General features: G+C 36.9%; 1 protein-coding gene across 1 annotated transcript; it reads left to right on the forward strand.

Annotated features, from left to right (window-relative positions):
• On the forward strand, nt 1–24,538 carry LOC135985576 (desmoglein-1-like). Its single transcript, XM_065629049.1, has 16 exons — nt 1–182; nt 6,868–6,903; nt 7,279–7,407; nt 8,087–8,242; nt 8,385–8,532; nt 9,428–9,591; nt 9,846–9,980; nt 10,505–10,690; nt 10,873–11,132; nt 12,009–12,151; nt 12,295–12,513; nt 14,331–14,885; nt 16,759–16,907; nt 17,430–17,490; nt 19,108–19,316; nt 20,326–24,538. The coding sequence occupies exons 1-16, from the start codon at nt 135–137 to the stop codon at nt 21,295–21,297; spliced, it is 3,570 nt and encodes a 1,189-aa protein (XP_065485121.1). The 5' UTR covers nt 1–134; the 3' UTR covers nt 21,298–24,538.
• The last annotated feature ends 1,972 nt before the right edge of the window (nt 24,539–26,510 follow it).

Raw genomic sequence — 26,510 nt, forward strand, 5'->3', positions numbered from 1 at the left:
CACCTTGAAGGGCTGAGTATAAGGACATCTACCGAGTGTCTTTTTAAATAGACACCAGAGTTGGGGGGGAGGGGAAAAAGGAACAGGCTTGTAACCATAACTCAGTTGGACTTGTATCCAAGAAGTCAGATGCCATGGACTGGCTGCCTCACCGAACGGCTGCTTTTCTGTTCCTTTTGTTGGTAAGTCAGATTTTAAAACAATATTTGTAATCTCTGTGATTATGCCAGTGGAGTGTTCCTCAGCAGACCATTAAATTTTACAGTGTAAACTACCTCCCAAAAAAATCTTGTGAAATTTAGCATAAAAACAAAGCTGGGCTTATTTTAAACTGCACTTCTGAAGATTCTATACAAATAATTTAGTTTTTCATTAAATACTGACAAATGTTTCTTTTGATTTTGACTTTCTGCACTCTGTTAATGTTGAATATGTGACTTTCTATGTTTAATGCATGACTTTTTGGGTGACTTTTTTCTGTGGCTACTAATTAAGGAGTCACTGTTATTAATAAAAGTCTTATCATTATAAAAATCCTAATAACTTGACTGGTTATCATTTGGTTCTATGTCTTTCTTTTTTGTATCAGTTGAGGGAATATGAAGAGCAAATCTCTTTTCCTAAACTGATTATTAAGAACACTTCAGAGCTGACCAAATCATACAGCTATATTCAAGAGAAAAACACTAAATTTAGTGAAGACCTTAGCTGAGTAAAAATCAAGACTCGACCTATTATTTCACATTATAAAGAATTGCTGTCTTGTAGTGCATTAGTGTCTGAGCTGCGATGTGCTGAACAAGTGAATGCATGATGAAAGTGTTGCTCTTTGGATTTGTTTTTCTCACTGTAAAAGGAAAGTTGTGGCTCTGGTCAAGTGGCATAGTTGTACAATGTGTTCATCAAGGCATGGAAATTACGCAGAAAGGACTTAAAAGAATTATGGAGGCCCTTCTACTTTTGCAATCTGATTTTTCCATGGATTATTTTTACTTGTCTGTGCTGCTTTGCTGAGATTAAGTAGAGGCTTAAGTCCTGAAGATTGAAAAGAGTAGGATTTCTTTTATAGTTATGTCCTTCTGGTTTTCCCATAGTTTTACTTTTTACACAATGTATTAGTAAGTGTAAATGTTAGTTAACTTCTTGTTAGTGACCCCTCTAGAAATGTTGTAGTCAGGGAAAAAGTGTTTGTTGTTATAGAACATGAAATCTTAAAACTTACTTTAAAAAGATAATTCATTAATTTTAGGTGACAGCTCTGCAGTCAGTAAAGTAGAAACAGCCAACACAGGGCAGCTGCAAAGCAAACAGTGACAAAACTTGGCAAAAACAAGTTACGGTTCGGATGAGTTTCTGCATGTTTAATGCAGCACAGAGAGATTGGCATGTAGCGCATCACACTAACACTTCTGAATTTTCATGTAGCGTTAGTGGCTCCTCGTTTTACTCAGCTACCTGGTGATGTATACTCCTGATGTGCTGAAGTTCAAAAAAATGTTGACTGTACTGTATCTAAGCTGTCCATTCAAAAGAGATTTTACTGCTTTATCTTCTCTCGGCAACTCTGCAGCCATTTTAATTGTTCCAGTATATTATTGTTACAGTTGTGACTGATGTGCTGGGTCAGGAAAAAGGAGCAATTGTGAAAATTGCCATTATGTTTTTATGTCTATCAAATATATGAACTTTTACTACCCATTGGAAACAATTGTTGTTATCTGTTCTTCTGCACAGCAGTGTTCATGGTGGCCTGTAAGGCTTAATATCTTCTTTTGGCACTTTATAGAAAGCTGATGGACAAACTATAGAGATTAAATACATTACAAATTATGTATCCAATTTTAGTGTATTCTGAGAAACAGTCTTGGCTTTCAGTTTGATTAACCTTTCATGAAAATCACCTCTCTGAATGGTGTGTCTAGTTAAAAATTGCGGTGGAATTATACATACTTCAGTACTCTACTACACTTTCAAAAAAAAGAAAATTTACCAGCCCTGAAACTAATAATTTTCTATGTGCATTTCACCATTGGTGGGACTGATTCTGCAACCTTTGCTCACGTGACTTCAAAGGCGTTATTCTCATGAGTAAGGGAGTTCTGTTTGTGACACTTGCACAGACACGTTTTATGGAAATAACCTGTTTGATCAGGTATGACTCTTCTCCTGCCAGCTATCATGTGACAGCTAATAATTGTAAATTCACCACATCTCTTATATGCACTTTTGTCTGGCTACATTTTCCCATGAGTTATCTACCTTTCTGTTTTGTTGGGTTTTTTTTTTTCCCAATTAGGCTATGGTTACACCCCTTACTCATAACTTGGTTGCACATAAAAACATTAAGGACCCAAATCCTCTCCTTGCATATGCATACGAAACTTCTGCCAGGATGTAGCTAGCAGCCTGCAGGCTCCTCTGCCAAAGAATTTTGTTGTAGAAATAGAAGTTAAAGCAATTCCACATCCAGGACTTATCACCTAAGGTTGGGTTCTTAAATCTGCAGTTTAACGTTCCTAAGTAAAAATGGACCATAAGCAAATATGCATTTGCAGATAGAGCACTCTAAGCTATCTTAGAATCCCAATTTATTGAGAGATTTATTGAGGAGAATTAGCATAACTAATTTGAAAAACTTGAATTTGAATGATAATGACACACACACCGTATTGAAATTACTTTTCTGTTCATTTTTCCAATACTTAAGCTCAGTTACTGTATGGAAATTCATTATTTCTGTATAACTCATCAGAATATAAACAATCTCAGTGGAAGCTTTTCCAAAGCGGTCACTTCTTTGAGTACATATATTTTAAAATAAATAAAACTTTGGAATATCTTCTTCTGACTGACATGAGCATTGTCATGCTCCTGCTGAAATAGCAATGGATTCTCCATCCAGGGTGCAACACCAAATCTTGATGTCAGTTGCTAACAGAGAAAGCAATAGAAGCACCTGACTTCCACAGAATTAGAATACAAAATTCCAGAAAAATTATCCTGAAAAACTTCAGCTTTAAGTTGGAAGAAACACATTCATTAGTGACCTAGAAAAATAAAAATTACAGACAAAACCACATTCATATTTCAATTTTAAAGTGATCAAATGGCTTCTTTTTAAAATATGAGGGTTCATCTTATGTTTTGAGTCTGCTTCTCATTATTTCATATGCACTGATTTGTCCTTTTTTAAAGAGATACAGAATGAATAAAGGGAAGTGTTCGTTATTTCAACCCTTTACTAGTCAGAGCTATGACTGAGTAAGAAAGATGTAGAAGTCCCAAAACGCTGACACAATCAGAGCTACCATGGCACCATAATGACTAATATAATATGTGTGAGTTCTCAACACTCCTCCCATCCAGGCCAATAACAATACCACTGTTAACTTCAAAGGAGGAGAAGCAGATCCAATATGAATAATGCCAGGAAGATGTTACAAGGCGTGTTCAGTCATTTAGATTTGAGTAGGTGGAGGAGGGAGGATTCCATAATTGCGTATAATGTTGCTTGGCAGTCAATTAATGATTAGTTAATTCTTGTTTGTAAATTGCTTTGAAGGTGCAAAGAACCATATACATCCTATGGGCCTAATTCTGTTCCCAGTTACATCAGAATAAATCCAGAATAACTCCAGTGTGACTCTAAGGCGTCATTTTGGACAAAAGGTTCAGGCTCTGTATCATTATAATAACAGACAAGCTTCCAGACAGGCCACTATGGGAATGACAGTCACTGTACAGATAATTCCTGCCCACACCTCTCCCAGCCCAAACCAGAAGCAGCTTGTGCAACGAGCCTCTAGCTTCTTGTCAGAGTTTCCATTTTGTCACAGTCTCTCAGACTAACAGGACAGCACATCTTGATACCGCTCTGATCAGCTTGCCTACCCCAAGGACCTGAGGATGCATCCCGTGCATTTCGGTGGCTCCTCTTGCTTTAATTATTGTTAATTACTGAATCTACAGAAAGTACTTCATGTAGCTATTCAGATACTAGATTAGAAGGGAAATTTGTTCACTACCTAGAAGCATGCTGAGTTAGCTGCCAGAAGGCAGTACTTCTCTGCTGGAAATAGCACTGGAAAAAAGGGTTTGCATCGCAGAGAGATATTAGAAATAGACAGCTGAGGTGGGGGGAGCCTTCTAACTGCTGATGATAGTGGAGAACCAGAAACCATTAGTTGGAGAGGCAGAGGAACCTCCATCCATGGATCAAGTTGGATATGTATCATTGCAGAATTGCTGAGGTTTAACTTGACAACTTTGTCTGGTGTCTGCCCACCCTCCTTCCTACAACAGAGTAGTAACTGAGAGAGACATACCAACTGCAGACATCAAGTTCATCAGATGAGCCTTTTCAAACATCATCACATTCTGTGCTAAGGACTTTGGATTCAAAACCATCAAGACATTTCAAGTTCTTCCATAAGCAACAGGTAGCAGAATGGATTTTTCCTTAGTCAGCACAACTGTGGAAATATAGGGCCTAAATTTACAATCCCCAGTATTACTGATGAACAAACTCCTGACATTCCCATTATTGGTGCTCAAGAACAACAGATGAAACTCCAGTGTAAAATGTATATTCTTCACTGCTTGACAACAAAATTCTCTAAAGGCTGAAAGAAAGCATTTTATGAACATTAATGTCTTTAAAGAACAGAATTTTTTACAGGCGTAATTCTTATTTCAGAGATACTCAACACAGTTTTTCAGTCAGGCCTGCTGAGTATGAGAGTAATGTGGCTGGATGTGAGATATTAGTTCCACTGTTGAATAGCGGAATACGCCACAGGATGCAGACAGCAGACAAGATTCACTAACGTTTCACTGGGAGGTGTATACCCATACTTTCCTGTGTCAAGACAATTGCTTGCATTGCCAGAAGGGATTTCAGCCTTCCATCAGGAGAGGATTTCACTGTACTCGCCAAAGGAGGGTCTGCTCTGCCTGCAGGATCAACTGATAGGAGATGTTGAATCAGTGCTCCTTCTGGTGGACTTTATCACTCAGCTTCTCTGGTGAGGATGCGATCTGCCCCTTCCATTCTCCCATGTTTCCCCAAGCTCCACAGGAGCTTATAAAAGGACAGACCTGAGCTTCCACTGAGGTGAAAAAAATACCCAGTTTAAACAGAATCTGATATTGTCCCTTTCTGAGGTGAGTAGTGGCTGCACATGAATTTGAACCCCACTCAGGATCTGAAGGTTTAAGTAGCCATTAAGACATAAACTCAGATTCAAATATGTATTTATGCTTTTAGCAAAATATGTACATAGCATAATGATTTTCCTACAGAGTACTTTTCTTAACCATTTATGTCAATAGCTTTCTCAAAGAAACAAGAACAAAAATTCTTACTCTATGAATAGTCTGATAAATTTCAAGGTACTATGCACACTAAATGGGGAAATCCACAATCTAAATTCCCTCATTCAGAGGCAGATTAGGGCAGCCATTATGTGCTGAGGTCTCAGGGACTGTTCTGCACAAGATCAGATCATTGGAGACATTCTTTTGTAAATGATAGATGGTGGACCTCTTATAGATTATAGGTAAATGGGGAAAACGGGGGAAGAGGAAGGAAGGTGAAGCTGCTGTTCATTGATCAGTTGCATGTAAGGGGTTGTTTTACCACGAAGTAAGTGGGAAAAAGTCTGTGCCCGTCTTCCAGCCTTGACAGAACAGTGCGATACGTTTGAAATGAGGGAAGTCCCACGAAGTAAAGCTACCATAGAGTAAAAGATTGTCATAGATTTCATCCAAGTATAACCGACATGAAGCCCACCAGATAAAACACATCAGAAAAAAAAAACCTATTGAACAGTACCAGGAAATTATAAGGAAAGTGGAAAATGTATATCTGTAGTTGTTAACCACATTTGGTGAGAAAAGAGAAACTCTGCAACACTTTTTGAGTTACCTGGGTATTTTGGTTCTCCCGATGATGAATGAAGCAAGCATCCAGTCCTGCAAAACCCATATTCTTCACCCTTTATCATCTGAAGAGAGTAGAAGCAGGTCCTAAACCCGAAAGAAATGCTCTGAAGAGGTACATTCACAAAGTGAACTTCATTATCACAACTTATTTAGGAACAAGGTGAATTAAACAGTGCTTTTTTCTAAATTGTGCTAATCAAGAAATCGAGGATTCTCTATTATTTTAATTTTAAAGCAATTACATATTCCATCCAATCCTGCCACCTTCATTTGCTCAAGACTTTGGTTGCATAGTTAGACTTCAAGTCAAAGCTCACTGCACTCCAGGGATATCTGCCTGATGACTGCAGTTGGCTTTCCGTCCTACGTTGAATCTCTTGTCCCTCATTGGGAACTTTATAGAAAACATTATCATTCTTTTTTGGTTAAACTACGTACTAAAGTACTCCAGGTCTACTGTGGACTTCCTAAATAAGAAAAAATAAATAATAAATAGTAAATTATTTTAAGTAAATAAATACTCCTTTTCTAGTTTCCTAGACATACTTTTTAATGACAACTCTTGCAATCACTTCTCTTTTCAGCTGATGTGTTCCAAGCTAAAAATCAGTATGAAAGCTGTATTTCAATGTAGGTATAACTTGAAATATGCTATGGCACCTCCATTCAAACTCAAAGTTCTACCTTGAAAGACAGAATTAATTTTGAAGGTGTTAACTCTCAAGGAATTCAAGTGATGGATATAGAAAAAAAATGAATTGCACAAAGTCATTTATGGAAATCTTGTGCCTACTACCTAGATAGGTTATTGCAATAGACTTGAGAAAAAGTACTGCTCCAGTCCTGCAATATATGTCAGCTGGGGTTTGCTTACTGTGTTTTGTCCTACATTTTTATATGCCTATCTTCTTATTGTTCTTGCAGGCACTTTTGGATTTCAGCACAGGATTTCATGTAGAGGTAATATATATTTCTTTAGAAACTTGTTTTCTGGTGAAATGAAATGTAGCCAATGCAAAAATGAAGTGGAAAATACTGAAATAAGACATTTCTGAACTTGAAGATGGAAAACATATTTAAATATTAAATAGCTGCAGATAATAACCTGCTCAGCCTCTCAAGAGAAATTCTCCTGAACCTAAATAAGTATCTCAAACACAGGAATAATTTTAAAGTAAACATTTACAGTCTTCAAGTTTGGGACTCACAGACACTAAAAAGTACATGATCTATAAAAATCCCTTTTCTCCTTGGTGTTGGAAATTCTAAATGTCTGTATTAATTTAAAATGTATTGAAGTTACTGGTCATATGATACTGGAACTATCTCTCAAAGGTAAAAGAATGGGATGGAAATGGAACAGCAAAATGGAAAACCTTCAGAAGACAAAAACGTGAATGGATCAAATTTGCTGCAGCTTGTAGAGAGGGTGAAGATAATTCTAAGAGGAATCCAATTGCCAAAGTAAGTAGAAAGAAAAATAAAAGTGTTCACTGACAAGGAAGATTTTCTAAAGGCAGGATGATACAAGCAGAGAGATTTGAAAGTATATTTGCTTAGAGTAGTCAAAGCAAGGAATGTAAAATAAAGACGATGCAATATTTCCAGCTCTGCTGAGACAGTCTCATAAGGTGAACCCAGGCAGCTCCTGAAGAGTGACCAAAGACTTCCCAGAACATTGCCATCAGTCTACTTCCTAGACAGCTCCAACCACAGTCACTTCATGTGCAGCATTTTTGTACTAAACTGCGATATTTTTCTTTTCTCTCTCATTCTGGGAAACACCTGAGCAGAAGCTCAAGGACAGCACATGACTTGTGGGCAAATGTCTTCCGGTCCTCTCATCATGACCATATCCTTACTGAGGTCCACCCAGAGCGTGATAGTCTTGGAATTCTCTCTTTCCACTTCCCTGCCAGAAGATTTAAGAGAAATAGAAAACCTGTCCAGCACTTAAGGGAAGATGGATCTCTAGGCTGGCTGTTTTGCAGCCTTCTATTGGTTCTGTCAACTGAACCTTGTGATATGTGCTTGAGAGACAAACTGAAATTATAGAGATGTACAGGAACTGGTATTAGCAAAAAAAAAGGCCTGCAGGTATCCTCTGTAAACTTGCACAAATTATAATTATCTGTTATTGTAGATCCGATCAGATTGTGAAGAAAACAATCCAATCACATACAGCATCTCTGGAGTTGGAATTGATCGTGCCCCCTATGGAATATTTGTTGTTAACCCAAGAACAGGAGAAATTAATATAACATCAATAGTGGATAGAGAAGTAACCCCAGTATTTGTTGTAAGTACTCCCCTTTTTCTTTTACCTTTATAATGGTGGATCCAGGGTGGGGCAGGGAGAGCAGAAGGAGACAAATTCATTTGTTTCAGATTGTTTCCCTGCTTCACTTTTGGTTTTAAAATGAGTAAATCTCTTTATTTAGATACGTTGCTTTGCTAAACACTCAGTGACTGGTGTAGATTTGGAACCACCTCTTGAACTTCGAGTCAGAGTTCTGGATATAAATGATAATCCTCCTGTATTTGCACAAACTGTATTTACAGGATCTATTGAAGAAAGCAGTATGGACAGTAAGTAACTATGTTATGCCTATTACAGTATAATTAGTGAAACTCCCAGAAAAGAGTTAGTATAAACCTGGGGTGCCCATTCTACTTTTTTCTTAGGCAATGACATATATTTGCTAGGCCTACTGCAGAGGAAGGAGTGAGAGATGCTTCTCCAAGCACTAGCAGAGCTGTGGCCCAAGCTCATTGACTAAAATTAAACACTGATGCTCCCTTCCTCCTTTCCTCCCAGACATGAATGTGAATGTCCCAGTTTCTAACCATACCACCATGCAAATTATTCCAAATGTGAAAATTAAAAACAAATCAATAAAAAAAATCAACATTACATTTACACTTATTTCCTTTGAGGGTATATAAAGTACTTTTTTTCCATATTTTATATTTCAAATATTTGTATTTGTAGCCTGAGTATTGCAATTGCAGTAGAATATTACTAAATACACCCTTACTTAAAATACTAATATGGTTCTTTTTACCAAAAGTAGAGCAATCAACATTAGACATGCAAGTAGCACTGAGGCAATGTTGCCTAATGCTCGTTTTCTACTTTGTAGAAATTCTCATTTAAAACTGTGGAGATTTCTTATGTGAATATCTACAAGCTCAGTACTTAATGGTTTTACATAGTCCGTATGATGACTTAAAGAAGTTCAGTGAAAATCTGTATTACTCTATCTGACCTTAATTTTTAATGCATTTTAAAGTCATAAATACTTAGTCAGAACCAGTGCTACAAAATTAAACTTTTGTTTTTCCTCTGCAGATGTCAATGAATAGACAGCATTCTATCATTTTTATACACTAAATTTGAGCGTTGTCTTGATGAGTTGTTTGCAGAAAAAAAAGAAGAGGTTTTCTGATTTGCTTTTTTAATTATTATTTTTTTATTTTTTAGATACACTGGTGATGAAAATAATTGCAACAGATGCAGATGAACCTAATCACTTGAATTCTAAAATTGCCTTCAAGATAGAGAGTCAAGAGCCTTCAGGTCCACCCATGTTCATTATGAACAAATATACTGGAGAACTCCATCTTGCAAATTATCTTGATAGAGAGGTAACATTTCCCTTTCCAAAGTTAAATAACATGATGTTGTGGTGTATTTGTGTTACGAGGAGTGGGGAGGAGGGGAAAAAAAAAGGTTGTGTGTTTTACAAAACTTAAGGGAGAAATGCTTTTCTTCTATATGTTACAATAAAACATCTAAGGCAAATTCCTGCATTAGGAAATAGCAGGAAGACATGAGTATTTGTAACATGTAAAATGTACAGGCAGTCCCTCTAACATGCTCATTTCTCTTTCTCTGACAGCAACATAGCAGCTACACTCTTGTTGTGAAAGCTTCCGACCGGGATGGAGCTGCTGATGGAATATCATCCCTTTGTAGCTGTAACGTTAAAGTTATTGATGTCAATGACAACTTCCCAACTCTTGCTCAAAGCTCGGTACGTTTCGAATACCAAAAGCAACATCACTGCTTTGAAATCCTGTTCAAAAGCCCAGCTGATAACAGAGCCCTTACTACTCCACACAGCGCTTTCATATTAGAATGTTTCCTTGAAAAAAATCTAATTGGTCACTTGCACACCAATTCTGATAACATACACCTAGATTATTTTTGTACCCAAAGAAGTCGGTCTTGACACTGACTTCTCTGTATTCAGAGAAATCCAGTCGTTGAGGCATCCAGACCCGTGCAATATGACCAGATTACATAGATTAACCTAATCTTTGTATAGGCTTTTTTTGTATAAAAAGCACAAATCCATTTCCTCTAAACTGCCTCTGCCAACACTTGAGGTGAGACAGCTCTTCAGATTTGCAAGCAGAATCACAATTTATCTTGAACACATGATTTTTATTAAATTTGCATGAGTTATGGGCAAGACATCCTTCAAAAAAATCAGTTGTGTTTTCCTCACATTACATATTTTAGTGTTTGCTAATAGGTATTTATCTGTCATTTCAGTTCTCAGCAAGCATTTCAGAAAATTCACTCAGTTCAGAACTGATACGAATACAAGCTCTGGATGCTGATGAAGAGTTTACAGACAATTGGTTAGCAGAGTTTTTCTTTATATCCGGTAATGAAGACAACTCGTTTGAAATTATTACAGATCGAGCTACAAATCAAGGAATTCTTAGAGTAATTAAGGTATGGATAAATACTGTGATTCAACTGGTGAAATAATAATCTTAGAATAGTTTTTAATTAATTGTTACAAAACTACACAAGTAGTAAAAATATTGCCAGTCAACTACTTAAAATATAAAATATTTAAATAAAATTAAAGGAAGTTTTATTTATTATATAGTTCTCTGTGGTTTCTCTTTTAGGAATTGAATTATGAACATCTCCAAACTCACTCACTGATTATTGGTGTCAGGAACGTAGCTGCCTTCCACCACTCTGTTGCACATGACTTCCAAGTAACTGGAACACCCCTTACCATAGAAGTAATGAATGTGAAGGAACCGCCAAGATTTCATCCATCTTCTGTTGTCTTTTCTGTACCAGAAAATACAAGAGTGAATTATGTTGTGGGAACATACACAGCCATCGATGAGGACACTGGCGCTATTGCATCTAACGTTGTGTAAGCTCTCCCTGCTTAACTCCCTGGGTGGAATAATTATTTTGAGATTTCAGTGGGATGAGGAATAGGTAGTTTAAATGGTGCTTTAAATAAATAAATAAATAAATAAGTTAATAGATTAGTAATAGACTAATAGCAATAGAATAATATTTTCTTCAGCCCATTTTTATGCTATGATTGCTTTTGTTTCCTGACCTAATGTCCTTAGCCTTGGGCACAAGACAAAGAAAATATCATTTTTCAAACAGGCTGTAATTTAAATAAATCAGAACAGATTTTTTTTTTTCCTAGCCCAACATAAGAATATTTTTTCTTGTAACATTTGAAACATTTGCTACAAATAGGGGTTTTTTTCTCTCCTCTAAAAAGGCAAGTAGAAAACCCCAATTATGGGCAATATTATACAATCAGAATAGAAGAATTCACTACCAGCTCATTCTATAGTAAAAAAAAATTTTAAAAGGCATTTATTTCTGCCAAAATTAATGATAATTAATAGGACAATAATTTGCTTTTTAATATATGTAGAAGTAAATACAGCCAGTTTACAAAGATTTGAAAAAATTTCATTAAACAGAGAAATATGTTAGCAAATACAACTGCAGAAAGTTATAGGAAGATCTGTGAAGATTTTACTTTCAGACTACCACTTTCAAAATATAATGGATTTCTATGCAATTATTTTATTCCTAATTATTTTTCTGGTCTACATCTTATGAAGTGTACAGGAAATTTGCTTGAACAGGGTGAAATGCAATATGACCTAGTACTGCCTAAAGAAAAATATTCCAGAGTGACAAATACTATTTGCAAAATGAATATGTAATGCATATGTTCATAACACAATGCTGAGTATTTTTACTTCATCAAATACAGATATAGTATAGGACGTGATCCAGGTGCCTGGTTCAGAATCAATCCAAACACTGGTGAAATTACACTGAACAGAGTTATTGACTGGGAGTCAATCTATGTAGTCAATGGGCAGTACAGAGCAGAGGTTCTGGCTATCACTAGAGGTAAGAAAAGAAAGTAAGTTTTCTGAAACAAAACACTATTTTTTCCAGATCTCTCTCAATGTCTTTTCCTAGATTTCCCACCTGAGCTGCATTATTTACAGTGTCAAAATTCCCTCTTGACCACAAATATCTTCTTTTTACAGGGGTTCCTCAATATACTGCTACTGGCACCATTGTGCTTTCAATACAAGACTTCAATAAGAATTGTCCAACTATTAATACTGAACTAAGGAAAGTATGTATGCATTCCCCCTCAGTGATTATCTCAGCAAAGAATGCAGATAGTGAGCTATATGGTACCCCTTTTACATTCAGCATACATGGTGAACCTCAAACTACGTGGATTATCAGATCAATAAATGGTAAATTAACTTACATTTTATTACAGAATAAAGCATAGTAATAAGGTCTTAGATAAGACAGCAGATTAGGATAACCTTTAATAACAAACAAAACAGTTATTAGAGTCAATTGTCATTTCAAATGTGATTTTATGTGCATACGAATCCAAGTAGTTGCTCTGGATTTGCATATATATATATATGTATTTAAAAAATCATATTAAAACTAGAATCAGAATCGTTACATGTGTTTTACCTAGTTATCATCTTTTAAAGGAAGCAAAATACACTGATAAAAATAGAGCAGCAAAACTGTACTTTACTTGAGTATAGCTATGATAAGCACCTCTATTGGTCTAAACCTAATGAGGTAATTCAAAGGGAGTAATTTGATACCTTTTTATTTCAATATTATAAAAAAAAGTCTAAACACATGACAAAACTCCCAAATTTATTTATTAGACTATAAAGTTATACGTTGACAAAGCTTTACTTTTATGAGAGGCATATGAAAATGGCAAATAAAGATTAAAGCTTTTGCAATCTATTGTATAAATGTTGATCAACACCCAGTTGAACAAGAACCAGCAGTGTGCCCAGGTGGCCAAAAAGGCTACCAGCATCCTGGTTTGTATCAGGAATAGTGTGATCACCAGGACTAGGGAAGTGATTGTCTCACTGTACTCAGCACTGTTGAGGCCCCACCTCGAATCCTGTGTTCAGATTTGGGCCCCTCACTACAGGAAAGACATTGAGGAGCTGGAGAGAGTTCAGAGAAGGGCAACAAAGCTGGTGAGGGGTCTGGAGCACAGGTCTGATGAGGAGCGGCTGAGGGAGCTGGGGCTGTTCAGCCTGGAGAAGAGGAGGCTGAGGGGAGACCTGATCGCTGTCTGCAACTGCCTGAAAGGAGGTTGTAGCATGGAGGGGGTTGGTCTCTTCTCCCAGGTAACAAGTGCTAGGATGAGAGAGAATGGCCTCAAGTTGTGCCAGGGGAAGTTTAGACTGGTTATTAGGAAAAATTTCTTCACAGAAAGGGTTGTTAAGCAGTGGAACAGGCTGCCCAGGGAAGTGGTTGAGTCACCATCCCTGGAGGGGTTTAAAAGACATGTAGATGGGGTGCTTACGGACATGATTTAGTGCCAGAGTTAGGTTATGGTTGGACTCGATGATCTCAAGGGTCTCTTCCAACCAAAATGATTCTATGATTCTAAGAAAAAGATTTTAGTCAGTGCCCAGTGAAGCTTTTCCTTCCAGTTTCCTCCAACAGGACATGACAAACTAATGGATTAATCAAATCTCAGACATGACAGCATTTGCATAATTTACTGTATGCATAGAAGACCATATTACATGGTAAATAGCACAATTACAACTACTCTTGTGTCTCCTATTTGTCCTAAACAGATGCAAATGTGTCACTTCAAGTATTTTAAAACTATTGAAAAAACTTTCGAAAAACGCATGTAAATGCCTTGTGAGAGAAAAAAAATCTATGAAATTTGCAATGTTTATATTAACTGTTGTGTGAGTAAAAATCAGGAAAAGCAGAAGTAGACATAAAAAAGTACATTTGCCCCTTTATATTTCTCAGGTTAAAAAATTATGACTACACTGATCCAGTTCAGGTTTTCCAAAAGGAAAAACTAGCACAGATGAATATGATAAGTTTCAGCTTTGAATAAGTACCGTAGACGTATAAGTGAATGAAGATCTCAGAATGGGAACACTGAGTCTTCATTCTGTTCTATGAACATTACTCACTAAAATTAAAGATTTTTACAGTATTTATAGTCAATACTTTAATCTGAATATTTTTCTCTTCCCGCCCCCTCCCCCAGCTTCCTCTGCAGAACTAGTGAATCAGAACATGGATTTTTACTATTATAGGATCTATGTCACCGTAAGAGATAACCAAGGTCGACGCTGTCCTAAACCACATATAATTCCTGTGCAAGCTTGTCAGTGTGATAGTCGTAATTACTGCACCAGCGGGGCGACAAAAATAATTATCATTGGTGGGGGAGGCAGTGCTGGTGGTGGTGGCAGCACCAGTGGCGGTGGCGGTGGCAGCGCCGGTGGCGGTGGCAGTGCTGGTGGCGGTGGCAGCGCCGGCGGCGGTGGCAGTGCCGGTGGTGGTGGTGTTAGTGGTGGAGGACACCAGGAAGGTGGAGGAGGAACAGGACCAGAAGGTGGTGGTACTGGAGGAAAAGACTATGAGGACCACACAGACTCGCAGGTTTACACTAGTGGATACAGTGAAGCTGATGATTATTCTGCAGCCACTGATGAAACTTATTATGGAAGTGGAACTTATGGTAGAGAGTTGGGATCTTCTACTACACTTAGCGCTTCTGCCATTGGCCTGATGTTTCTTGGTGGATTAATATTTGTTTGTAAGTATAAAATTAAGAAAACAGTTTTAATTAATTTTCTAAAAAATGTATTTTTTTAACTTTTCTAAAATAAAGTGACTTTTCCAGTTGGTTGTTAACCTGTTGGCTCCCATGGGCCATTTGCCAGAGAAAAAAAATTGTCTTTTCAACTAAAAGAATTTCTCTATATTTTATATTCTACATATTTATATATTTCATTCAGAAATAACAATTTCCTTCTTAAGACTTAGGGGTTTTTTTTCCTAAGGTCTTACTCAGTTGTCAGACCATCAGACAGGGTAAAAATGTTTAGTAAAACATTTAGAAGGTTTTTTGGCAAAAGCTATCCCTGTCACTTAAAATTTACATTTTGCAGTTCCTACTTCCACGACATTACTAAAAGAAATAGACAAGTATCAGCTCCAAGTTGGGTATGTAAAGATGTAAAGAACAAGCTTCCTCTGAACTCAAAGCCATATTTCAGTAGTAGAAAAATAAATATAACCATCCTAAATTTTGAACATATTTGTCTATGGCTGCCAAACATTACATCTATTAAAAACAAGTAGCGTTCATGATAACACAATCAAAACAGATCATTCATTCAATGTTCTAGTATTTTTAAAGAAACATGAGTTTCAAGGGTAGGAATTATTCAAGTTAGACTTCATAAAAACAATTACTTTCAGACCACCACAATCAGGTGTGATCATCTTTCTCTCATGGCCCAGGCATCGAACAATCAACATCTGAAATTTCCCAATGGAAAAATGCTGACTGCAAAACCAGAGGAAGCTGATTTTTCTCTGTATTTTTTGAAGAGTGAGGTTTCATTTTGGCTTTAATCTTTGATTACTAGAAATCAAGAAACTTGAAGCTGAAAAAGGCTGTTTTGTTTGTAGTTCCCAGGTGGTCAACATTACAGGACAGGCTGTCTTTCCACCTTTGGAAAACTCCTCTCCTAGTTGGTAGTCTGGAGTAAATATGTCCTTAGTCATGTAGTGTGAGGTAGCACTTTGTACACTGTTTAGCTCTTTCTCCTTTTCAGTTCACTTTGATGTTAAACTGAGCATTTTAGATGCTCAGCTTCGTCTAGTGTCAGCAACAGTCTCTCTCCACTCCCTCTGCAGTAATACCTGCTTACTAACTTAAGGACCTAAAGACAGTCAGAATTAATATTGCAGTGCCTTCTAAAATGTGCAATGTTTTCGATGTTGGTCTTTAAAGCATTCAGTAATTTCCAACACTGAGTTCTTGAAATAACTTACCACAATACAGCACACTGAGAAACCTCACTCACTCACTAACATTTGTTAAAACTGGGGTTTGGGGTTTCTTCTATCGTTTTTTTCAAATCGACCATTATGTATGTGTGATGTGAAAATTGCAACTGGAGCCTTAGCCAAAGACCATTGTAGCCAGATGGATATCTCTCCACTGATTCTCGTATGTCTATTATTACTGATGCGTATTTCTTTTCAATTGCAATATCTGAAGAGACAAATGTATGCTTATATATAAAAAATGAATGTCACTGAATGATTTACCTAGCAAGACTGGTTCTGTTTGTTTAATTCTCATATGCAACTTATATTAATTCAGCTGAGATAAATCACAGTCTGTTCCCAGGTGTACAGTCATAAATTTGGAGTAACAACCCTACTCCACCCCCACTTTGCTCTCCTATAACTAAATGTACAAATTATTCTGAATTTCCAAATACATACATATCTAAAAGCAGCTAATTATTCCAGAAGCGAGACTTGCAGGCTTTTGAAGCATTTTGAAAGACATATTTACAAAAGCTGTTGAGCACCTGCCCTCTGGAAAAAGCAGCTATTCCTGTAAGCAAGAGATGTCCTAAATCCCTGTTTCCTGTTTGTTTCCTGTTAAGTGATTCCAATTTTGATGTCAATGAGCGACTGTTGTGGCTGTGGACCTGGTGCTGCAGCTGGAGTTGGAACTGGGTTTGAACCTGTACCTGAATGCACAGAAGGGGCAATTCATCCATGGGGAATAGAAGGTGCACAGCCTGAAGACAGGGTGAGTACATCCCATGTTTCTAAAACCTGGAGTAACTCATATTTGCAGAAAAGACTGCATCTGATCACAAGCATGAAAGTGATTGTAGCATTGTGTCATCTTCTGAAAGAAGCCTGGCATTGTCAACAATTCCCAGGCAGATATAAAAAGTTATTTTCAATTAACATTTGCAGATGGAGTTTGTGTATTTTAAGTTGTGTTCAGTTAGCTCGGCCCAACACTTTGGTGTTACTATTTTCTCAGCTGAAACACAATAACTAGCAAGCTTTTTCAGTGCAAAGTAGGACAAAATAACAGAAACGATCTTCACTGATCACCTTTCACCTTGACAATGAAAAAAAACTTGGATGGAATCTTTTTGTTGTTGTTGGTTGGTTTTGGTTTTGTTTTTTCTGGAGATGGTAATTAATAGCTATCAGTAACAGTTTAGACTGCTAATTCCTTAACATGATTCACAAAGTCTTGGTCTTCATATGAGAATTTCAAAGTCATAATTCAAGGAATCTAAATGTTGTTTTCTAGGATGTCTCACACATTCTTGCTCCAACAACAGCTGCGGGAGGTGATTTTTGTGAACCCTCTGGTAAGGAGATCCTAAAATTTTCTATGTGTGCTGTCAAAACTTCGTATTTTCTGACTCAAGGAGCACTTTGGTGTCTCAGCTACAGCCCGACCCTTCCAATCCTCCATCTACAGATAGTCAAACTGATGCTAGTAGGACTTCCAGTATGAAAAAATGATCTGAGATTTAAGCCTTTGAGCAGATTCATTTCTGCAAACTACATTTATTTTGAAATATCTGCCAAGGCCTTAAAATCTCAGGCAATTTTTTTTAATCATTCCAGCTAGTGAACGGAGGGTCTTTTCAAGATGTCAGTTTTAATAGAAATCAATCTTCAAGACAGAATAAGGAAATTTTCATTCATAACTCAGTGGTGAAAGGCTCATTTCTTCCCAATTTCCAGGCTCTGCTTCCCACAAGTGACAATAGGACCTGTCAAGTAGCCAGTTAATTACTGTGCATTTATGCACTAGCCTAGACAGAAAGCTGGTACATATCACAATAAATTTATGCTTTTGAGATAAGGTTTCCCCAGGAATTTGATTGTCATAGAGAATAAGTCAAGCCCTGCAGGGCCACTTTCTCTTTTTCACCATTCCTTATTCCACAACAGGAAGGAGGGATGCTGGCACAGATACATTTTCACTAGGTTCTGACAGGAAGAAATGTCACTCTGCAAGACAACTTCTCTGTTGACTATTGTTTATTCAAAAATGTTCTCATTTTTAGGGTAAAACCGAAAGAGAACATTTTGGGGCATAAGCATGAAGTTAAGAGTGTTTGTTCTCAGGGAAGTTCTGCTGCCATGACAATGGAAGTTTAAGACTTATACATGTGTTATACTTTATTTCCATTGTTCAGTAACATTGTGGTGAAAGCCCCTGGTTCAAATTCTATAAACTGAGACTGATGAAATTGAATGGAAAAAAAAAAGTCTATGTTTCTTAATGTAATAATAGTCAAGACTACTGTATGCTATTGGTTTATTATATTACATGCTGATATTTAAGACCACTCATTGCTTGCTATCATATATGAAAAATTCTGGAGAAGATAAAATCCTCTAAGCATGACTTCATAATTTATTGTAAAGGCCATTTTCATTCTGCATTATGAACACTGGCGGTTATGATCAATTGTTGTTCTCCCAAATACAAGTTACCTATCTAACAACTAGAAAATGTGAAAGGAGTTACAAAGCTATTTCTTTTAGAAAAGAGTTTAAGGCAAAACAATTTTAACCCCGAAGAGATCATAAATATATATTTTTATATTTGCATAAATGTCCATAAACATTATCTGATTTTCTAATGCAAATGACGTGACAGCATATATATACACCAGACAGAGGAATCTCTCCAGCCAATTACACAAGTAAATCATTGATTTTCTAAAGTACATATGTACCTGCATCCTAGCCTCAGGAAAAAGCCAAGGTCTTAGATGTCTGCTAAGATGCGCTTCATTTTTATTGTAGTTTCAATGTTTGTCACATGTGCATGGATCTATGACTAGAATTAGTCTAAAATACCTTTATAAAGTCAGTAGTGTCATTGTACTCTTTTTAAAAACAACTGTCAAAATCAGTGTAAATTTTCGCAGACCTTTCACAAGAAGGATAACTTTTCCTGTTTTCAGACATATATACAAACACATATGGAGGAGGAGGAGTAGTAGCTTCTGGTGTTGAAGAAACCACAGGGGTTGGCTATGGCACTGGTACTGGTTACGGAACAGCTGGAGGAGTTTCTGGAACAGGGGAAGTAAAAGGATCAGTTGGAGGAACAATAAAAGAGTACCGAGAAGGAGGGGTGAACATGGCCTTCCTAGACAACTACTTCTCTGAGGTAATTACCTGATCCTTTTTGCATTAAGGCTGTGAGACTACTGTTAGATTCTCCTCCCTGAGTTACATGGTGGAAATCCAGAATAACTCCACTCAGATTGAAACTTCCATGACATAAGACTGGTGTAAGAGCAAAGCTGACCATACTAGTAGGAAAAACAATGACACTAGGAGTACTGCTTTTGAGCAGCTGTGATAGCAGATTTGATTGCTCAATACCCTTTTTGTAAAACTGATGGGACAGTTATAGGTAGCAAGCAATTAAATTATTTCAGCTTCATAAGTGACCACTGAATGCATATATTTGCCACTTTTTCCAGTGTATAAATAGAGAATAACTTTGTGAAATTGTTCACATGTACTTTCTGTACAGCTTGTTTAATGAAGTGACCTTAACCCTTAAAGAACTATGAACACCAGTTCACTTTCTCCCTTATTTTAATTGCCATTTCTGTTCCCTAAAAGGCTTGTGAACTGCAAGCAACACAAATATGCAGTTTTGTAATTGGCAACTTATTTAATAGCCTTTACATATACAATAAAAAAATGCTATGGAGTTTGCATGATTAATGGATTAATGGGATATATTTTCATTATTAGCATGAACTGTGAAGCATAAATACTATAATTGCATATGTCACTAAGATATCAATTAATATATAAGGACTGCTGTATTTCAAAGCCTAAACAAGACTCAGTGGAGGACAGAGCAGCCCTGAAACCCTGAACATAGACTTCTCCCAGACTGCAATCTCCTGACAGCAGACCAAATTTGAGATGCTAAGTGTTTGCAGAAACAATAATAAAATATCAGTAGCATTTGAATAAAACTTATTTCAAGGTGACAAAAATGTTAATGATATAATGTGTCCGGTTGATGTCCTGTTCTTCAAGGCAGCTGGGCCTTACTGTGGTTAGGTAACACTTACTATGGTTTGAGACCTCATAGTTAAAAATGTGATGAAAACTCACTCTGTTCTACTTATTTTTTCTGGTTTTGCACACTACAGAAAGCATTTGTGTATGCAGATGAAGATGAAGGTCGGCCAGCAAATGACTGCCTATTAATATACGATCATGAAGGAGTCGGCACTCCTGTTGGCTCTGTGGGTTGCTGCAGCTTTATTGGAGAAGATATAGATGAAACGTATTTGGAGACATTAGGACCAAAATTTAAGACCCTGGCAGAGATCTGTCTGGGCAAAGAGATTGAACCATTCCCTGATGTCAACCCACCCTGGCCATCTGTTAACATCAGCTTTCCCAACCCTGAAAGTGATCTGAACCTCCCGCCACCTGGAACCACCATCATTGTCAATGGAAGTGCACCTATGCCTCCCCCAGCTGGCACTACAACGGTCATTACAGAAAACACCTACACATCTGGGTCAACCATACAGCCCCCGAGGCCAATGCCAGATCCTTTGCTCCACGGCAACATGACGATGACTGAGACCTACACCTCCGGCTCCCCCTCTCTTTGCGTCGACCCTCTGCGTGCATCCAACGTTGTTGTAACAGAAAGGGTTGTCGGTCCTGCATCTGCCTCTGATTTGCGCGGCATGCTAGATATCCCCGACCTCACAGATGGGTCCAACGTTATCGTCACGGAAAGAGTAATCGCACCCAACTCCCGGCTCCCGACCTCTTTGAGCATTCCCGACTTGGTAGATGGGTCAAATGTGGTGGTGACAGAAAGGGTGTTCAGGCCTGCCTCTGGCATGCCAGGCAGCTTAATAAATATTCCCGCAGAGTTATCAAATGCCCACAATGTGGTGGTCACTGAAAGGGTAGTGTCAGGGTCTGGGGTGAGCAGCCTGGGGGCAGCAAGCCTGGGAGGAGCAAACCTGGGGGGCCTGAGCAGCACAGGTCAGATGCTCAGCGCTGACTGTCACCTTGGCCAGGCAATGGGCACAGTATCCCCCGGCACTTCCCGGAGAAGAGTGACAAAGTACAGCACCGTGCAGTACTCCAACCAGTAAGGCCTCTGCCAGTGCCCCTTCCTGCCAAAATCGCCAATTTGCACCAATATTCATTAGCTGCCACCCACCAAGAATATCGTTATTAAGTGTAACTAGGAAATAGCGCTAAGGTTTCTGGGATTCCTACTTGTGTGAGGATATCTAAAGGGTGCCCCATTTCAAGGTCAAACACAGAACTTTGTCAGTGACGGGAAAGTTGAAGTTAGCTTTAAATTTCTCTCTACCTAGCACTACGAGTGTACAAACACATACTAATGTTTTTGGAGAGAGATCTGATTACAAAATAGAGCACTGAGATGGGATCCTTGTGTGCATACAGTATCAGCATGAATTAATGTATTATAAAAAAGTATTAAAATACTGAGTGATTCCCCCAATAAGTAGATTTGGGTTAATAGCTAGCCCCTCACTGAAAAGACAGGAAAAGAATGTAATTAATAATTAGTCAACTCAAGACTAAATAAGCACTTTCAAATGCATCACTTTACTTTGTATGTTAGTCAAGTAGCGCTACAAAATGGCACTTTCAATCATTTCTCCCATCATCAGCAAGAGTTATAAATAATAATCATATAAACATAATACATTTTCATCGCTTTCTGAAGCTCTCAGTAAAAAAAACCACTTTGCCATGGCGTACCATGTTGCTACTCTCATGGCGAGGAGCACAACCAGCAATGCGCCGCAGCCAGTGCTGACACTGTCACCTGGGAAGATGTTGGTTTCATCTTTTCTCCATTAGCATTATAGCTTTACTTAAATCTAAAAGGACTTCAGTGACAACCAGGAGCTCTTAGTCAGATTTTTGTGCCAAACTATGACTACTATTTAAGTCTTCAATGTCAGTTTATACTTAGAGGGCTATCATATACCACGCCAGTTCTCTTTTCTAATACTGACAAGAAAATAAAGTCTTAGAAGCTTTGTGATGTGGCAAGGCAATAGCAAGTATTGTTTCACTGACACTGGTAGCTGAAGTTCTTCATGAAAAGCAAAAAAATACTTGGAAGCAATATAAATTTGCTAATAACCAATAAGGAGAATTGTTATTTCATATGTCAGTGTATTTTGCATTGATACTTTTAAAGTTTATTTGAATGTGTTAATTGAAAAAGTCTTTATGATTCTATAATTGTAATTAAATCTGGCTTTTATTTTCCCACAAAAACAGCTCTATTGGACTCTGTTTTTCTAATAATACCTTAAGGTGGCTTAGAATATGACCTGAAGGAGCAAAATATTGAGATATAGTACCTATCTCATTTTAATTTTTTATCATATGTATAGAAGCCATAGAGTCTGCAACATCACTTCAGTTTAGATACAACAGTTATAGAGAGGGACTAGCTATCTTTGCTAGAGCACCAAATTAGTAGTTTTCCCTCAAATATTGCTTCTTCAGCTTTGATGGATAGGTTGTCTGCGAACCTCCCACTCTATAAAATGGAGAAGAAATTTTCAGTTGTGTAACTAGATTAACTCATCTCAGAAGAACTGGATGACAAGTTTCTGAGTCTCATATCAGGAAAAGCCTTATTAAAAGATGCTTTCAGAAATGCAACTAGATCTACTGTCAAAGACAACCTGCAATGGCATATGGGTCAATGCAACATTTATGAACACTGGTAATGCCCATGAATCGTGACCAAACCTAAGGCTACCTCAAGAAAGAGTCCCTTCCATGGCTTCAAGTTTTATTCTGAAGCAACTGAGCAAGCTAGATGCTCTGCCCATAATATCTGAAGTATTGCATTTTTTACTTCATCCTGTAGCCTTGTTTATCTTAAGTATCACTAAAATTGCATTGACTTCACTGGGATTAGTCTCTCCTGTAAGTTATGTACCAACTGTAAGTATGGTTTATGGACCCATTCTTTAAAGGAAAATAGGTACTAACATATAAAGCTGTATCCTTTAAAGTCTGGAGAAAGTGTGCTGAAATTCACTAAAATACTGACAAGCTCCCTTTCATTTTGCTAACCTATTTACATAAAAAAGCAAATATTTGAACAATATATGGCTCTCTGGATATTTAGAAAGCCTATAGCCAAAGCCCATTAGAGATATTTTTAAATGTAAAAAAATAGAGTCTTGTGTAAATACTTCAATAATCATCTCATGCTCATCAGAAATATTTTTCCTAATTGTGCTTCAAAGTAATATCTAGTCTTCAAAAGCACATGCTGAATTCCTGAACAGGAATGCTGTGTGAAGTATGAGTGTCTGAACTATGGTCTCTTGCATGTCTAGAAATAGAAAGGGGAAGAATTAATAGAGAAAAAATGTATTTTGGTTAGGTAGTGGTTGCCTACTTCTAGTACTATCTTTTAACAACTTTTTAAAGATAAATAGCTTATTATTTAATACAATTTATTGAAAGATATCTTTAATATATGTGTCTCACATCAAATAGTCCCTCAGCACATTTCCAGTGTATTTCTTAATATTAATTTCTATTGCTGTATAATTTTTACAAAATTTCTTAAAATTGTTTTCTTATTGAGATGTGGACAATTTTAGCTTACTACAAATTGTGGAAGAAAAATGTATCTGAAGACGCAAACAAATACCCGGTTCATTAAAAATTCTGTGCAAATTCTTTTTCTAGCTTTATTCTTAAAAAATAGCATATAGTTTAATCCTGACTAATAGACATTAGTTGGTGGGTTTTTTTACTTCAGTTGTAATTTAGAAGCCCAATTACTGTCTACCTTTAATCCTGTTGTTTAATAATGAAGAAGTAATGGTTTTCAGGAAAGAAAGACAACTTTGAGTAGTGATATTAATCCTGCTTTAAATTATTCAAGCAAAAACCTCTTATTAAAGTGTCAGCAGCACGTAACACTGAGACTAGGGCTTTGGTTTTTATTTGGGTTTTGTAGAGCAGGATCCTACAATTTTACATAGGCTCATTGAGATCTTGGCAGAATTAAAAGTATACTGCCATGGAAGAAAATAGAGCCACAAGCTGAGGGCCTCATTAGATTTCTATCTTGGAAACACTATCTGAATTAGAGCTGCAGGTTTCTATTATTTTTACTCAGTCCTGATTTTGTGGTAATAAATAAGACATTTAAACGGTTGTGAGCAGCATATAGTACTTGCAATATGAAAAGATCACACAATTTGAGGAAAAAAAGTCTACTGTTTTGCTTGAATTAACATAGCTGCGTAATTCAAATGCTCCGCAGAACTGAGTAACCAAATGCATAATTTTCATTTTATTTAAAATATAATTGATATTACAGTGTTATTGCATTTTCATAAATAAAAATATTAGAAATTCGTTTGTAATAATTTCTGGATGGCACTGAAAAATACAATAAATGATCTTTTGGAACATCACGTTTTAAATAGAGTGGCTCAGGAGATATTTTTTTTTTCCATTTATCAGTAGGAAATGTAGTTTCCTTAAAACTGCTGGTTTGTGCTGGAAAATTATAGTTTTAATTTTCTTTAAAAAAGAAAAGTTGTTGATTTAGGAAGTCAGGCCATCCCAGGTTAAACCATTTCATGTGTCAAATTGACTGAGACAGTTTGGTTTACGTTGTCAAGCAGAAACTTGTGTCAGGTCTAACAAGAACTGCAGTACAATTTCCTTAAGCCATCATTCTCTGCATTGTTCTCTCTCTTTAGACGGTCTTTCCTGTGACACCCTTCTGTCCTGGAAGTCTGAAATAGTGCTGCAGAGAAGCTATACATTAACACTGGAGTACAAGCCAGAAAGAAGAAAGAGAGCAAATGACACTTTAATAATGGTATTTGGGCAGCACAGGCATTGCAGATACTTTTAGTGCATACAGGTCAAGATGAGTTGAACCAAGCAAAACCACTTTGGTTCTAAGAGTAAAAACTGAACATTTCGACTTTTCTGAATCAAATTTCTTTCCAGTGTTCCAAGCCAGGTCATTCTAATTAATGATAAGATTTTTTTTTTCAAAAAGGTTTATCTGAACTCAGTAGAACACTGCTTTTACTAAGAGAATCATGTAGTCTAATGTACCATTTTATTTTGCCTTAACATTTTGACATCTTTTTTCTCAGTATGTCATGCAGAATGATTTTTGGCACTCACGCATACTTCATATAATGATTTAAGTAAGTTAGAAAAAAACATTGTCCATGTTCCAATCTATAGCAAGGACATTGCTATCAGTCTGATGACACTACTAATTCTAGGGCAACAAAGATAATTTATCATTTATCTTATGTGTTTTTAGAACCTGCTTAAGTGGAAATAAAGCAAAATTCTGTCAAATAAAATCATCTGTTGTGCTCAGGTAACTTTAGTTGAAATCTATGAGAGTGCATGTACAAGTCAAGAATGCATCAATAGACAAAGTTGTTTCATATTGCAAATGCACAGAAATTTTACAAAAGGAGAATGATGACAAAATTACAGTTGGTGACAGTTTTGGATGCACTTTTGTATAATGATAAATCTCTCTTATTTTATTGTTCTGACAGTAGTTGAACAGCATCTTGTAATTCAGAATACGGCACAATAATGTACAAAATAGAACAGTCATGAAAAGACATTTAGGAAACAAAAGCATTTAACTGACATCTACCAAATACTCAGAAATTTGATATTCATCATACACTTTTGGGTCTACCTGCAAATTTAGTTAGCTACCTGTTTAGCCCATTTATTTTTCCTATTTTTTAGGAAAGCTTTTAAAAATAAAACAAAAAATATGTATTACTTACAGACTTTTTCCGACTCATTCATTAAAGATTTGATTCAATGCTGTCAAAATCTAGGTAAAATAAATAGTAATTTGGTACCTGCAGGCTTTGAACTTACAGTGATTCAGTACAAAAGATCTGATTGAGAGTCTGTCCATGTGCCGGTCAATGCAGGCTCAGATTGTAAGGGAGGTAAATTATCTTGTAACATCAGACTGAGACTCAGGAGACAAAGAGGACTTCATACTAAAACCAAGGTTTTATGTTTTAGAAAAGCAAACTTCAGCTCACTCAGAGCTCATCTGGGAGTGATTCTGTGGGAAGCTTACATGGAGAATAAAGGAACTAGCAAGTGCTGGGAGGTTTCAAGAACGCTCTCCTGGAAGCACAAACAGTTCATCCCCTTTGAAGCTAAGGGAAGTAGACAGAGTAGGAGACTCCCTTGGATTAACTGTGAGCTTCTAAGTCTGCTTAAAACCAAAAGAGAAGCACATCAGAGATGGAAAAGCAGATGAATACCCATT

This window comes from Caloenas nicobarica, chromosome 2, assembly GCF_036013445.1.
Source record: "Caloenas nicobarica isolate bCalNic1 chromosome 2, bCalNic1.hap1, whole genome shotgun sequence".
Classification (NCBI taxonomy): Eukaryota; Metazoa; Chordata; class Aves; order Columbiformes; family Columbidae; genus Caloenas; species Caloenas nicobarica.